Source organism: Petaurus breviceps, unplaced genomic scaffold, assembly GCF_028583685.1.
Source record: "Petaurus breviceps papuanus isolate PSGF00001 unplaced genomic scaffold, PetGlider_PUasm1.0 80, whole genome shotgun sequence".
Classification (NCBI taxonomy): domain Eukaryota; kingdom Metazoa; phylum Chordata; class Mammalia; order Diprotodontia; family Petauridae; genus Petaurus; species Petaurus breviceps.
Genome location: NW_027186540.1, coordinates 17042926 through 17059313, shown reverse-complemented (window position 1 = coordinate 17059313; position 16388 = coordinate 17042926). Strand labels below are relative to the sequence as shown.

General features: G+C 33.2%; 1 protein-coding gene across 1 annotated transcript in view; it reads left to right on the top strand.

Annotated features, from left to right (window-relative positions):
* The window catches only part of LOC138176031 (guanine nucleotide-binding protein G(i) subunit alpha-1), a 96531-nt gene extending 83826 nt beyond the window's left edge, over positions 1 to 12705 (top strand). The window contains exons 6-8 of the mRNA XM_069106764.1: positions 7366 to 7495; positions 8377 to 8530; positions 10583 to 12705. Coding sequence (XP_068962865.1) covers positions 7366 to 7495; positions 8377 to 8530; positions 10583 to 10773 — 475 coding nt within the window. The 3' untranslated portion in view covers positions 10774 to 12705. The remainder of the gene's footprint in view (positions 1 to 7365; positions 7496 to 8376; positions 8531 to 10582) is intronic.
* Positions 12706 to 16388: the final 3683 nt, after the last annotated feature.

Here is a 16388-nt window from a genome sequence, read left to right as displayed (position 1 = left end):
AAAAAGGTATCCTTTTTATATTTTTAATATGGCATCAAAAACCAGTAATTTATTGATTTAATAGATTTTAAGCAGATTAGAAAATTCAGTTTCCAAGGTTTTCCAATGCACAATTATTAGAGTTTTTAAAAGTGACATCTCTTTTTTGGCTTAGTTTTTAAATGTCTTGCTATGGCCTTGTACCATCGCTAATATTTCCAGGCACAAAACTTTTGTTAGATGGATGTAAAAAAATTAGGAATGAATGAAAATCCATATTTCAAATCATCTTTAATTATGTGTTTTATCAACTTCTTTTGTAATATTTGGGTATGTTGATTTTTTTAACCTATAGTTTGCTTGACAAAGAGTTAATACTCCTTTAACATTCCTTTATAGTCCATTCCAGGAGATATGTCAGCTCTACCGATTTCTTGTATGCTAACGCCTAAAGACTTATGTAAAGATACACTACATACTATAGTAGCAGGCTTTGACCTAAGGTCCTCTTGAATCCGAGACCTGCCAGGCTATCAGTTTAAACCTTTAAATGTCTGTCACAAAGATGCTTATAGGACTCATTTCTTTGACTAGTCAAATTATTGACTTTGTTTTTTCCTTCCTCTGTAATTTGTGGACTATAATATTTTTCTTGATTCCCCTAGTACAGTTTACTTTTTGCTACTTTATATTTGCTTATTTGTGCATATGTTGCATTCTCCTACCCACTCCCATCCTACCATTAGTAAATGAACTTAAAGCAGGGACTTATTTATTTCTGTCTTCATACTCACAGTACCTAGTGCACATGGTAGACATCTAATAAATATTTGTTGATTTGACAAACATTAAATTTATTTTATTTCCATTTAAGTCAGCCTTTTAGCTAAAACCAAGGAAATACCAATCGTAGTCATGTAAACATACTCAGAAACTTGCTTATGCCTTCACCCACAGCTCTATACCCAATCTTTGCCAACATATAGACTTCACCCCCACCATTCATAACCTAAAATGAATAGTTATTAAAAACACAGATTTGCCTTATGCATTTAAAAATTCCCCTCCTTCCATTAACTTTGCATGTAAACAGAGACATGAGAACAGTACTAAGTTCTTGTATTTTTAAAATATATTTTATCACTTCCTTTTTCTTTTCGCTAGGTAGGCAATTAAAATTTCCCACTCTGACAAACTATACCCTCACCATCACCAACTTCCTTTATATTCATCATCACAATTTAAAACTTCCTTTTCTTGATATTCCTTTCTTTTTAAAATATATTAATATTGAAGATATTACTTAAATTATTAATCGGGTAATTCAGTGATTTAGAATTTTATTCTATATTTACCCTTGATTTCCTTGTCAAATTTCTAGTTTGGTCTCCTGAGCTGCTTTGCATATTGTAGACTTTAGCTAAATTTTCATTTTCTTGTAAAAATGCTTATAAAATATGTAGAACATAATTTAATAATAATAACAATAATTGATTATCTTAATTTGTCATTCCTAAATATCTAGTTGAAGATTCTGGAATAAAGTTTGATTTCTCTTCATCTAATTCATGTTGAAGTCTTTTACTGTGTTCTGCATGATTCATACACAGTTACTTAAGGTGATATTTTTCTTAAATGCTTTTAAGAGCCTTTCTTTATTGACTAAGTGCTAGAATTTCATGGCAGTGTTAAAGAAGACTCTAAAATTGGAAGATGTGGGTTCCAGTCCTGAATGTGATACTTAATATATATGTGAGACCCTGTGAAAAATCATTGAACCTCACTAAACCTCAGTTTCCTTATCTGTCAAATGAAGATATTGAATTAGATGTTTTCTGAAGTATTTCTAACTCTTCATCTATAAGCATGTAACTGGTTGAGCAATGTCTGATATCTCTCTCAAAAGCTGTCCTATTTCTATAGATGTGTAGTTCATCTGTATTTTCTAGACTAGGAGATTGTCTTGAACAATAACATGGAAAATGGTGGTCAGACTTTTTCCTCATTTTTAAAAAAAGGTTAATACTATAATTCTTAGGTCATCTAAGCAGGCTCTTTTGTATGCTTTGTAATGTTTTCAGTCTTTTTTTTTTTCAAGTTGTTATGCTTTTATCTTATTTTACAGCATCTTCCACTTATGCTGTTTTGCCTTTGAGCTTAAAAATTTTCCCACTGAGTATTTTTCTTCAAATTTTCCAACAGTTTTCCCTTGATTTTGACCTTTCTATCCATATCTTGTTCCATTTTTTAATGAATGTAGAGCTCTCATTTCATATAGCAGATAAAAAATACCTTGATTTCTCTTAGTGTGTATGGTATGCAGTTGGATGTCTTTTGTTATGTTCATCTTCATTGACTGAAGTCAGCTAACTCATTTTCTGTAAAATTATTTTTACTATAGTCTTCTAAACTTTGTCAAAGACAAAATCATGGCAAAGATATGATATCCATTGATTGAAGTAGTGTAGGATTAATTTTTTCTTTTAAAAAGGAGAACTTAGATTTAAATTTGGGCAGTTTCATATATAAATATGTGTGTATAGGTTAAGAGAATACTTTATGTGTTAGATGGAACTGTGTAGAGTTGGAAGATCATTTCCGTCTAGATATTTCTGTGTGTCATACAAGCATGATTGACTTATCAAAGTAATTTGGTAATATTAATATGTAATATAATAAAATTATCCAAATAATATATTAAAATATTTCTTGGAATTAAAGCCATTTCCTAAAAGATGTTATTCTTGTGAAAATATGAAAATATACAAGATATTCTATTACCTACATTCTCTGGAATATATAACTGAAAGAACTGAGGTAATTTGTACAGTAGTATTTTATCAGAATGTACTAGCAAGAACCCCAGCATACCCAGGATAGCCTGCTAGCACAGGTTCTTTGATCTGCTTTTAAAAGAAATTTTGCTCAGAAAAGAGGTTGACAGTCTCTTACTTTAATTACATTCACTAGTTCAGAAGAAAGGTCAACCACTGAATATGGAGAAAATACAAGCAGAGAAATTAGCATAAAGACCAATAGACCGGGCTCCAGCTGTCTGAGTAAAGCAATATTGCTATACACTTTACATACATCACTGGATTGAGGGAGCACAGACATCTAAGCAGTCAGGGGGTTCTGAACATGGCTACTCAGAGTCTCAACCAGGAAATCAAAAGATCCTTCTCAACCCCCAAAGGAAAATGCCAACCTCCCAGAATACATAACAAAGACTCAGCCCCTGATTGACTCACAGCCAGAAGGCACAAAACCTACTTGACTCAATACACCTGTGAATTATCAGGAACCAAAGGAGATCAGTCCTTTCAGATGTTTACAATTTAACCTGAGCATGGAAAACAACTCCCAACAACCAGAAGGAAAAAAGAAAACAACAAAAAATCCCACCTTACTTGTGCTCACACACATTCTAAGTGCAGTGGAAAGAGAAACTAGCATTTGAAATGGGAGACTGGGGTAGAATTAAATTTTGATTCCAGTTCTCACTTAGTTCAGCAAACTTGGACAAGTAATTTAGCTTCTCTGAGACGGTCTTCTCATCTATAAAATTTGGCAGGGGACATGACAAGTGGGATTTGGGTATGATATTGTTGAAGGTCTTTCTTCTTTAAACCTATTGTCTCTTGCCATCCTCAGCACTTAGTAAATTCCATATTGACTTAAAAAGTCAAAATGTTTGTTGTTAGGAATTGCTTGGAGGTCAGAACACAAACTATTGTATTCTTTAATTTAAACTAACAGAAAAGTAAGTGATTGCTGGTATGGGAAAAAAATGGGAACCTTGGCAGGAAGTCATGACACCATCCTAAAGTTAATGATTGGGGAGAGGAAAATTGGGCATAGGCTAATATGCTCCCTAGATTTTGAGAAGGACATTTCATTGCATGTCCTCGTGGACTAAAATCCTTCAGCATCAGTCCGGCTAAGAGTAATGGGAGATGTCAAAGAATGAAATTCTGAAGCTACAAATGGAATAATTTTTCCACTGAAAAAGAAAAATGGGATTTATTCAAAGAGTTTGATGGTATGCAGAGATAATTCAATAGGCAACTTAGATTTTTAAAAGAAATGTACAAAGCCCAGAAGCAGGGCCAAATTCCAAGCATGGTTTCATCACCCCCAAAATAGCATTAGGAATACTAAAGCTCAAAAAGAATTGAGACTGGGACTGAGAAAGGTTACTAATAACAACAACAAAGGGATTTTATTGGAAGAAAAAAGAGAATCAAGGAACGGATCTCTCCTTGCAGTAGACAGAATGATAACTGATAATAAGGATAAAGTAGAGCTACCCAATTCTTATTTCTGTTTTGTCAAGGACAATGACCTTTACATTGGAAATGACAGAACAAAATAATAAATGGGGAGTTGATAACTGGAGATTAGCAAGGAGATAGCAAGAGAACACCTCGATCACCTTTCTCTTTGCATTTGCTACCCCAATTCATTCTTCCTTCTCACTTAGACTTCCAGTTAGTCTACCCCTTTGTTCTTTTGCAGGCCAATACTCTATAGTGCCTACATCATCCTTCCTTCCCTAACTAAACCTCTTAATCGTTTCATCTCTATACGATTTTCTACATTTGAATTTTTTGCCTCCTCAGTCTTTTGCCATAATTCCTTGCAAATCCCATCTTTGGATTACTCCAACAACCTGTCCTTTTTTTTTTTTTACTCCCATTCATCTGTAAGTGGTGAAAAAAAAATCACAAAATATTTTTAAGTTTTTCCCAGCTGTAACAGATTTATTCCTTTGGTCATAAAGGGTATGAAACAATAGGTATGATTCAACACAATCCATCACCACTACTGGAAAAAAAAAATCTCAAAATGAATGATGTAGAGAAAAGTACATCTCTAAATGCCTTTCTTTTTCAAATGAAACATTTCAATGTTTAAACATAGTCTGTCATATAAAACATACTATATCATATAATTTTAGATTTCTTTGATGCATCTTAGACCTATTATACAATCACACTGAGCCAATACAAAAATAACAACCAGTCTTTCTTCCTTGAGTTTTCTTTGTTCCTCAGCCAGCTGGCTTTTACCCTATGCAATTCACTAAACTGTTCTCACTAATACAATTGTTTACCACCTTCTGACCAAGGTTAACATCCTATTCTCAATCACTGTGTCCCTTGACCTGTGGACTAAAGGAACATCACTTATGTCATTTCTACCCTAGTGTTTTTTCCCCTGCATTTCTAGTGAAAAATATAAGGTACTTCCATGGTAAAATTCTCATTACCTCTAATTACCAACTTGAGGCTCTAATGAAGCATGGAATTATTTTACATTGTACATTTAAAATACTATACAATGTGCTAATTTGTAGTTCCAAATTTAAACATAGCAACAATGTAGGTCTTTTATTGCTAGATGTTTTAAGAATGTTTGTTGGCACTCTTTGCATAACTACCTCTTCAGTTGCTGAAGAAAATCTTATTTGCAGTTGTTTGGATTCCAGTAAATTTTTTGTAAAAGTTTTTGTTGCTATTTTTTCCTTAGGAAATTGAGCAGATAGATATTTATGCCTGTAAATATATAAATACGAATGTATATTTACACATTTGGGTTTTTGCCCATATGAACTAAATAGAGGCAGCTAGGTTGAGAAGTGGATGGAGCATTGGTTATAGAGTCAGGAAGACCCAATTTTATATTCATCTTTAGATATTTAAGGCTGTGTGACTGTGGGCAAGTCACTTAACCTCTGCTTCAGTTTCCTCATCTGTAAAATGGGTATAAAAATAGCATTTACCTCCCAGGTTTGTTGTGAGGATAAAATGATATAATATTTGTAAAGTGTTTTGCAAACCTTAAAGTACTATATAAATGCTATCTATTGTTATTGCCATCTGCTTCATGTTTAATCTCATCTTTTTTGTTTTGTTGAATTATGTAGTAATAAATTTTATTACTTTTTTACATGGCATACTGATTTATTATTTGTTGGTTGTCATTTGATATCTTTAAGTTTAATTTTTATCATCTATAAAAATGAATGGGAATACAAGCCATTCTTCAATTGATAAATTGTCAAAAGATATGAACAGGCATTTTCCAGAAAAAGAAATCAAAGCTATCAAAAGTCACATAAAAATGCTCTGAATCACTATTGATTAGAGAAATGCAAAATAAAACAACTCTGAGGAACCACCTCATACCTATCAGATTGGCTAAACTGACAGAAACGGAAAGTAACAAATGCCAGAGGTGATTTGGAAAAATTGGGACACTAATACACAGTAGATAGAGTCATGGACTGTTACCTAATACTGCTCTACAGGGAAAATTCTTATCTGTGACAATTAAATATGCCCGCTTTAATTAGAGCACCATCTATATGAATGAATTTTTTTAAACGGTACCAAGTTATGTAATGTTCTTACATAAACAGTTGTTATGCAGTATTTCCTATACTCATTTCAGTTTAGTGCTTATCATTGAAAGTGCCTAAGTACGTAAGGAGGGGAAAAGGAAAAGGGCTTTTTTCCTAAAATAACACTGATGTCATTGCCTGTTGGGAAACCCACACTCGCCTATATAAATACTCCATTAATTCTCTCTTCCTAATTGTAGAAAATCAGGTTGTTTTTTTTTTCCATCTTGATCCACAAGGTCTTCCTGTGTACACCATGAGCCACTATGATCCATGTGTCTTCCGATAATACGTTATTCATTCTTTTTCCCTGCCTGCCTATCTAACTCTCTGGCCAACTTAATTTAACTTTATAGTTCTTAAACTTAATGTTGTCTCTCCTGTCTCTTTATTATAACTCTCCCTTCTTCAGAGCCCTGACCTAAAATCATCTACTTCGTGAACAGACTATATCCTGTATCCTCTGAAATAGCAAGGAAAGAAGCTTGGCTTCTTTCTGGTCGTAGACCTGGGTCTGTTAATTGATGATGTGAACTTGGTCAGGTCTTTATCTTTCTGTTGTATTTCACACCATCCAAGGCTTTTTGAACTGTGTGTGGTTTGTATTGTATTCATCTGTACAATTGTGTGTGTTCCTTTCTAAATGTTTTTTATATATATTTTTGAGGTATGCTTCATTATAAACTCTTCTTGGACAGGGATTATCTGTCTATTTTACAATAGTACTGTGACATTAATAGGAGTTCACAAATTCTTAATTTTTAAGTATTTTTTTTAAAAAAGATTTGTTTTTTGCCTTCCTCACTTCTCCCACTCCCCCAAGATATAATTTTGGGCTTTTAAAAAATCAGAATGTTGCACTGTTTTTTTTTTTATATCCTTAATCAGGATGCCTTGTAGCTATTTTGTTGACAGTTCAGTATTCCTAAGATTGCTGAATATTTTGAAACCATGTCAACAAACTGTTTTTCCTTTTATAGAATGTTTGATGTGGGAGGACAAAGATCTGAAAGGAAGAAGTGGATCCATTGCTTTGAAGGAGTAACTGCTATCATATTTTGTGTAGCACTAAGTGACTATGACCTCGTTCTGGCTGAAGATGAAGAAATGGCAAGTATAATCACTTGTGAAGAGCTGAATGTCAAAGGCAATAGTATTGTCATTTTATCCAATATTGTTTTTTAAAAAAGTTTTGATCACTGACCGAAAGATCAGCATTACTAGAAGACCTTTATTAGTTCTAAATGATCTGCTAGGGAGGGAATATTGGTTTGATGGCATGGTTTCAGTAAGTTAAATATCTCTGGTGATCCAACATAATGAATTCTGCATTCCAGACAGGCCCACAACTCCCACAGGCGGAAGAACTCTAGTTTCTTCACTTCCTCCTCCCACTCCCTTAGAAAGGAACCTAAGAAGACAAAAAGTTCTGCATTCATATCTATAAGTACATGACACCTGTGGTACAAAAGATGGCAATAGTTTATGAAGTGACTCCTCATAGACCAAAGATTGTACTTCCCAATGTTTTACGTACAGCAGTGCATCAGTCAATACATTTTAGCAATATGTTATCTGTTACATATAAATTTTTCATTATTCGTATTGAAATAATGTAGAAAAAATGCACATGTCCCCTGAAGCTACTACCTAGATTTTTTTGGGAGGAAGAAGGATGAATTTAGGAGAGAGGTAAAGAATAGAGGGGCAGTAAATTTTTTCAGCACTACATGGGGCATTAAGGAGCTACCTTACACAAATTGTAAATGTTAAGAAGGTTTTTTTTTAATTATCATATTTAACCTACCAAACCATAATTTTCTAAAATATGTTATAGGTCAAGTAAAACCTATAACTTGTGGTTTTTCCTTACTTTCATGTCACATTAATAATGAGAGGATGCTAGTTTTGAATTGGTTTGTTAGAAGCTAGTGCATTTATACAATTATTGTTACTCTTGATATAATGGCATTTATGTTATTTTTCATTAGAATCGGATGCATGAAAGTATGAAGTTGTTTGACAGCATCTGCAACAACAAATGGTTTACAGACACATCTATTATTCTTTTTCTAAACAAGAAGGATCTCTTTGAAGAAAAAATTAAAAGGAGTCCTCTCACTATCTGCTATCCTGAATATGCAGGTATTTTACTTTCTTTGGAAAACTTGTCAAGTCACTTATTCTTTATGTATAGCTGAACACTTTCTCAGTGGAAAATCATACTTTTATATGATATTGTTCTTGCCAGAACCAGTTAGAGAAAACCAACATTTATTAAGGATCTGTTTCATAATGGAAGAAAGTCCATGTCACTTAGTGGATTAAAATTTGTTTGCTGGCTCTTAAGTGGGGAAAAGCTGGGATCAAATGCATGTTTCTGACAAGGTCAGGTTGTGTAGCCCCAAGTTGGTTAGTTAGTCTCTTAATCAGGGCCTAAGTAACTATTTAGGAGTATAAATTGAATTATATTTGCAAATCTGCCTTGGAGGAAGTTGTCCATCCTGATGTTTTAAGCCATTACTTGGTACATTTTTTGGATATTTGGACCAGAGCTATGATTGCATTCCAAGTGTAGGGATGGAAGGGAGTTCCCACCAGCAGGGTAGCTCTACCATCACTTATAACCCTGCACCATTATGTCGATCACTGATTGAGAAGTGAAGTATCTAGCTTGGGGCTACACAACTAGACTCTATTTGAGTGTGTTCTTTAGTTCAGTTCTTCCTTGTTCCTTCTTATACAAAGTAAGTTTTTAGAAAACAAAATACCTTGTTAAAATCACAAGAACAAAAAGCCATTTTGAAATAGGTATTCCCCTGGGAATCCAGGAAGGTTTCATGAAGAGGGTACTATTTTTAAAATGGTCTTGAAAGGTGGATACAATTGAATAGGCAGCAAGCAAAGGTACAGAGGAGGTACTGGAAGTATACAGCAGATAATGAATAATTGAAACCTAGAACATGTATTGGGGCATAGCAATAGAGAGGTCTAGAAAGGTAAGCAAATTGCTAGAAGAATTTTCTGTTTTGTGTTTTTAATTCATAAGATAAGGTATATTTAATATCACTATGTTAGTGTCATAGATAAAAATGGAATTGTCCTTTTTCAGAAAGGTTTTCCGTTCTTACTGCTAATACACACACGCACATACATATATATGTGTTTATATACATATATACATACACATATACATACATACACACCCTACTCCTCTCATAGGGCAATTTAGAACCAAATGAGAGAATGTGTGTAAGAAATTATTTATAAGAGTTAATTAATAATAATGCTAAGCAGGAATAAATGTTGCTTTATGGGAAAAAAATTCTATTCCAATCATTGTTGGATTTTTTTTTAAGTTGGGTTAACTATAGTAATGGAATATTATTGTGCTATAAGAAATGACAAGGAGGATGGTTTCAGAAAAAACCTGGGAGGATTTATATGGACTGATGCACAGTAAAGTAATCAAACCAATAGAACATTGTCCACAGAAATAGCCATATTGTAATGATGATCAGTTATGAAAGACTAACTACTCTAATCATTCCAGTGATCCAAGATGATTCAAAGAGTAATGATGAAAAATGCTATACATTTCCAGAGAGAGAACTCATGGACTATGAGTACAGATTCGAGCAGATTTTTTTCATTTTATTTATTTTTCTTGCCTTTTTTTTAACATGGCAAATATGAAAATATGGTTTTCATGACTTCACATATATAATTGATGATCTCAGTGAGTGAGGGAAGGATTAGAAAGAGGGGAGTGAACTTCGAACATATATGTATATATATATATGTTAAAAATAAACAAAATTTACTCAAAAAAGAAAAAAAAATCATGTTGTTAAGGTTGTAGTGAATAACAGTTGTTTAGTTGTAGTGAATAACAGGGCCTACCTTGTAGTGAGGGTGACCTAAGTTCAGTTTCTGCCTTAGACATATATGTGACTGTGGCAAGTCAGCCTTCATGTGTCTCAAGCAAATCTCAAAGAACAAAAGTAGCAGATGCATTGCCAGTTGGCATCATGAGAAGGAATTTACCAACAGGCATTCATCAGAGATGAAATTTGAACCTGTGTCCCATTTTCCACCTTGAAAATTTTTGTCATGGCTTAGCTTTGCTGAACAGTTTACTTTTTTTTAACTTGAAATTTATTTAATTTTTTTGTTTCACTATTTTTCCTTTTTAAGGTTCAAACACGTATGAAGAAGCAGCAGCATATATTCAGTGTCAGTTTGAAGACCTCAACAAAAGAAAGGACACAAAGGAAATATACACCCACTTCACATGTGCCACAGATACTAAGAATGTTCAATTTGTGTTTGATGCCGTAACAGATGTCATCATAAAAAATAATCTAAAGGATTGTGGCCTCTTCTAAGATTTTTAAGGTTAATGGTAAATCAAGTTTCTTAAGCCAAATGTAATTAAATTTGGAGCTGTATACACAGGAGCCTCACTATAGTATGACCAGCTGTAGCATGAAATTCACAAGGCAGGTCCATCAGAGACCTCAATTGAAGATTGTTCCCCTCCTCCCCACTGGAAATATCAGAAGGACTTTATTGTAACACTGTTAAGCCTATAACAGAGTCCTCAAGCATGGGACCTAGGACAAAGTTATAGCGAGGCTCCAGTGTATGATGTTTGCATATTTGCAAATGTGGAAATTATTCTGTGCATACCTATATTTATAAGTTTAATTATTGATCTTTAGGTTTGAAGAATGGCTTCACAAAATTCTAATCTGAATGGTTTTCAAGGTGACAAATATAAAGTGACTTGTGCTGAATGATAGACCAGTACTGTATTTGCCAGTTTTAAACAGCTTTATTTATGTTCATGTCTTGTAAATTTTTAAGTACAGTAATACTAAGAAACATTGAAAAACTACCTTGATTGTATGTATACTTGTAATTGTAGGAATGTTATTTGTACAAACATTGAACAAAATATTTTAATAACTTGGTTTGTCCTCTAAATTTGTTGTTTTATTAAAATGCTCTTAAAAAAAGAGGATGAATATACTTGCCTTTGGATTGATAATTTAAACAAATCTTGTACATTTTAGTTCTTTTTTTCTTTTTAAAGGTGCATGCTGCCTTATTCTCTTTTAGGTTTCAGTTGCAAAACTAAGATGCATTTTCACTTTTTGGATATGTTGTAGACAGTCTCACACTTAGTGTTATACCTAATTTTTATTCATTTAATTTAAGTTTTCACCCTTAAATTTACTATGTGATTGATAAATATGCATTGCCTTAATGGTGGTGCCAAGATTAATTTTTATACATTTTAAATGAATAAGTTTTTATTTATAAGTAATTTGAAGTGGATGTTGAGAGCATTTTTGTGGGCTAAAATGTGAGTGTAATAAATTTAGAGACATTTATTTGTGTATTTCCTTTGGGAAACTCCTTGTACCTAGCATACATGATAGTTTGAATAGTCTACTACTGATTCAGCACAAGCTTTAAGTTTAGCTGTATAACTAGATTCATATTTTATTATCTTGATATGCTGAAATTGCCCTTTTTTTCTTCTTTTAGAGTATTCATATTGCCTTCACGTGTCTTAGGTCTGTTTTATTTCATTTTTGAATGTTTCATTTCTTTTAAACACGAACAGTTATGTTTTCAAAGTATAAGTACTAATACTTATTAGAAGTAAATAATAGTCTATACTCATTAAGTGTTACATATCACTGAGATGTTGCACTTTGATAAAAAAAAAATTACTCTCCCATTACTTGGGCTTGTCTCCCTATGTACCTGTTTAAGCCATTTCCAGCAAAAAATACAAAGGGACTTCTGCTTATCCCAGAAAAATTGCTTTTTCAGTTGTTTGCTTGTAGGCGAGTTACGTGGTGTTTAGCTCATATTTGGTTTTACTCTGCCAGTTGGCATCCTTCAGTTTGTGTGTCTGTGTTCTTTAAAGTACTTACACATGACTTTGCATTTATGTCAGTCTCAATTATAAAAGCTTTTTAAAAAAATAATTGGAAGTAATTGGAAGTTATCAAAATTTTCTAACTTTGTTGATCTAAATTCTTTATGTGCCTTTTCTGAAAAAAAATGTTTTTCATTGAATTTATTGATGGAAGAACTGCTATATATGTTCACAGCATGAAGATGAGAATAAAGTAAAATTATACTATGAAGAAATTTTCATCATAAGACTTAGGGTTAAAAGTAAAAACAAAACAAAAAAAACACATTGGTGAGCCATCACTGATGAGGACCTGAACTTTACTCTGTGTAATTCTGTGTTACTCATAAAGCCTAATAAATTTAAGATTTTTAAAATTTTACAATCCAGTTTGTGGGTTTTATGTATTACTGTGAATTCTGAATATATTGCAGTCCAATAGGTGTTTCAGTAACTATTTTTACCATTTTTTTCTCTTAATCTGTCATAAAACTTGCCAAGGCCTCTCAGTATTTCCTCTTTGCTTAGACCTGCAGTTTGCTCCATTCTTTTTTGTTTTGTTTTGTTTCTTTGTACAGAGCAGCAGAAAATTGTTAAATCTTATATTTCCCCCAAAAATGTGTCATATGTCTTACATAAGGCTTAATTTCCCAAAGTGATATGACTTAAGCTCAGCCAGCACTTTGATGTGGAAGAACTTTTCATTAAGGAATAAAGCATGGCTTCTATACCCTTCCTATTAAACCTCCATGTGAGTGTCATTGCAGAAGAGTAACTTTTGAATTTCCCAAGTGCTCTTCTTCCCTGCTGTGAAAATTAGCTGGCATTTGCATTGGTGAGTTAGAACCTTAGGAAACAGAGTTGTTAAATTGAGAAGTAGTTTCTTTTCAAGCAAGAATAAAGAAGACACATCATCATATTGGCATTTTTTTCCTTTTAATCATTAGCCTCTTTTGAATGGAACTTGTAAGTCAGGCTATAAACTAAATATACAACCTTCCATCTGCCAAGTTTTTTTTTCTACATATCAGGCATAATAAATTTACATTTTTTGAGATGCATACCCCAACTTCTCTGTAAAAGTATTTTATTACAATACCATTATTCTAAGATTGATGAACATTTGCAAGTTTTCATTATTTATTAGAGCTGTTGGCAGTATGGAGAATTGAGTTTACTTTCTTTGTCACCCTTAACTATTGGCATGTGAGCTCTTTTTCTTTTCTCTGTTCCTCATAATCTAAAAAGCCTTTGTGAGTATAAGCTGAGTTTTCTGAAATAAGATATTGGATTAGGCATATAAATCAATATAGTAATACCTGTACTTCCTGAATGGGTATGAAATGAATAACACTGGATCCAAGTACATAATGAAATGCCTACTATTATGTATAATCCTTAAATTCCTCCAGTACACAAGATTTGAAAAAAATATATAGAAAAAGACTTACTTAAAAATTCATTCTTAGGACAGAGTAATAGGTTTTCCACTTTGCTTAGCTAAAGACCTATCCTCATTCTTTACTAAGAATATTGAAGACATTAGACATGAGCACTTTTTTGTCCCATTCTTTTTATCTCAAAGGTCATTCATCATGTCTCCCAGTCTCTACTGCTTTCATTCTTTGACAATAAAGCCCTTCTTGCCAAGACCAATCTCTCTATATGTGCATGTGATCCCATTTTCTCCTTCCCTTCCCATCTTTTTCAGCAAATTGCAACGTGACCATTTCCTCCCTTTCCTCTTTCAAATCTCTAATGGCTCTTTCCTCACTATCTCCAAACATGCCTTTTTCCCCTATCCTGAAAATAAGAAGCAAAACAAACAAAACTTCACTGCATCTATCGTCCCTTTAAGTTCTTGTTCTGTGTGGCTAATGTTTCTCAGTCCACCTCCTAAAAAAGCCATCCACACTCACTACCTTCACCCTGTCTTCTCAAACCTTTCAACCTCAACACTTGATTGAAACTCATCTCTTCAAAGTTGCCAGTGATCCTTTACTTGCTGGATCTGATTTTTTTTTCACTTCTCATGTTTATTGATTTACATTTAATGCTATTGACCAACCTCTTCCTAAATACCTTTTTCTCTTTGAGCCTTTGATTACACTATTATGGTTTGTTTTTCCTACCCATATAACAACTCTTCAGTCTTCTTTGCTAGTATAATATCCAGATCATGTCCATAATTTTCCTCTCCTTTTCCCTCCCTATCTTCTCTCTACATGCTCTTTTTGACATATGTGTGTATGTCTGCATATGTGTGTATATGTATATATATATATCCTCTCAACAGCTACAATCTTAGTTCATGCTTATATCAGATAATAATCAGTTTCGAGATAATAATGAAACCCAATGGAGCTATATAGGTGTCAACATAGGTCTATATTACCCTTTCTCAATAACTACAATCTTAGTTCATGCCTTTATTACTTCTTGCTTAGGCTTCCAAATTGTTGTCTCTGCCTCAAGTATCTCCCCGTTAGACTACAGTGGCCTCTAGAATAAAATATTTATTCTTCTGTTTAATTTTTAAAGCTCTTCACAATGTGGCCCCAAACTCATCTTTCCAATCTCATTGGATACACACACACACACACACACACGCACTACTAGGCATATGAATGGGATAATACCAAAAAGACAAAGAAGAGTAAAAGGAAGTTCAGAAAGAGCAGTGTTAGAACTACCTCATTAACTTATATGTACAGAAGCTACATATGAGAGATTCACAGTGGATCCTCTCTGTTCTATTTATAAAGAGGATACTCATTGATAAATTCATGATAATAAAAGGATTTTTTTTTCAAAATCAATTGTTTCCCTTAAAGTTTAGTTGAAGTACCATTTCCATAATGTCTTCATAAAAAGGAAATGTGGTGTCAGATTCCTAGCCCTGGAATCAAAACGTGGATTTGAATCATGTCTCAGATGTTGATTAACTATCCTAACCTCGGCCAGTCATTTAATCTCTATGGAATTCCTGATCCACAAAATGAGAAAGCTGAACTTGACCTCCAATTCTAAAATCTATGACCTTGAGATCTTCCCAGCTGCTAGCAGTCTTTGCTCCCCCTCCCCTGCTGCACTCTTATAAATACCCTAGAATTTATTTAGTATGTGTTTTGTATCAATTTTTAAATTTGTTTTTTTCTTCTCTCAAAAGTAAGCTACCTGAGAAAAGAGACTAATATTTTGTCACGTCCCCAATGCTGGGCACACAGGAAATATGTAATGTCTGCTGATTGGTTGGCTGAGAACAAGCTTTGTAGGCAAGTCATTTAATTTCTTAGAGTTTTGATTTCCACACGTATAAAATAGGAATGATAATAATACTTGAACTACTTGCCTTAGGCTTTTTGTGACAAAAGTATTTTATAAATTCTAAAGCACTGTATAAATGTGAGTCATCATTGTTATATATTGATAAGCTGACTTAATGGACTGTATGTCTACTGCATGTCAAAATCAGCAAACTATCTAATTTGGAGTATTGAGTGTTACTAGCTAGAGATTCAGTAACTTGCTAATAACAAAGCTAGCATGTATCACAGATAGGAACTGAACCCAGATTTTTCTTTGTTTCAAGACTGGCCCTCTATATCATGTGAGTACTGTTTACTATTCAATTTTTCATTCACTTTTTCCTTCCACTGTGATGGGTAAACTTACTACTCTCTGATTACCCACTAAGATTGCTTTGTAGTGTTCTGGGACTCTAAAATGAGTACAATGTCACCACAAAACTGATATTTGGAGATTCATAGGTCTTTCTATTCTAATTCTTCCAGGATATCCTTCATGATACTAGAGGAGGTGAGCATGTCTTTTCTTTTATGCCTTGCTTGATTTTGATACTTAGATCATTACACAAAATTATCTGCAAACTTGCATCTTTCACAGAGTATGATATCATTTTAGCAAATACAGAGAATTGTTCTTAGAGAGCCATTAAAGCTACATTGGGTTATGAACCAAATATTTATCATTTAAAAACTAACACCTTGTTCTCTTTATACTTCTTTTAACTAAAGATATTATTTGATGAAATTTATGAAAGTCTAC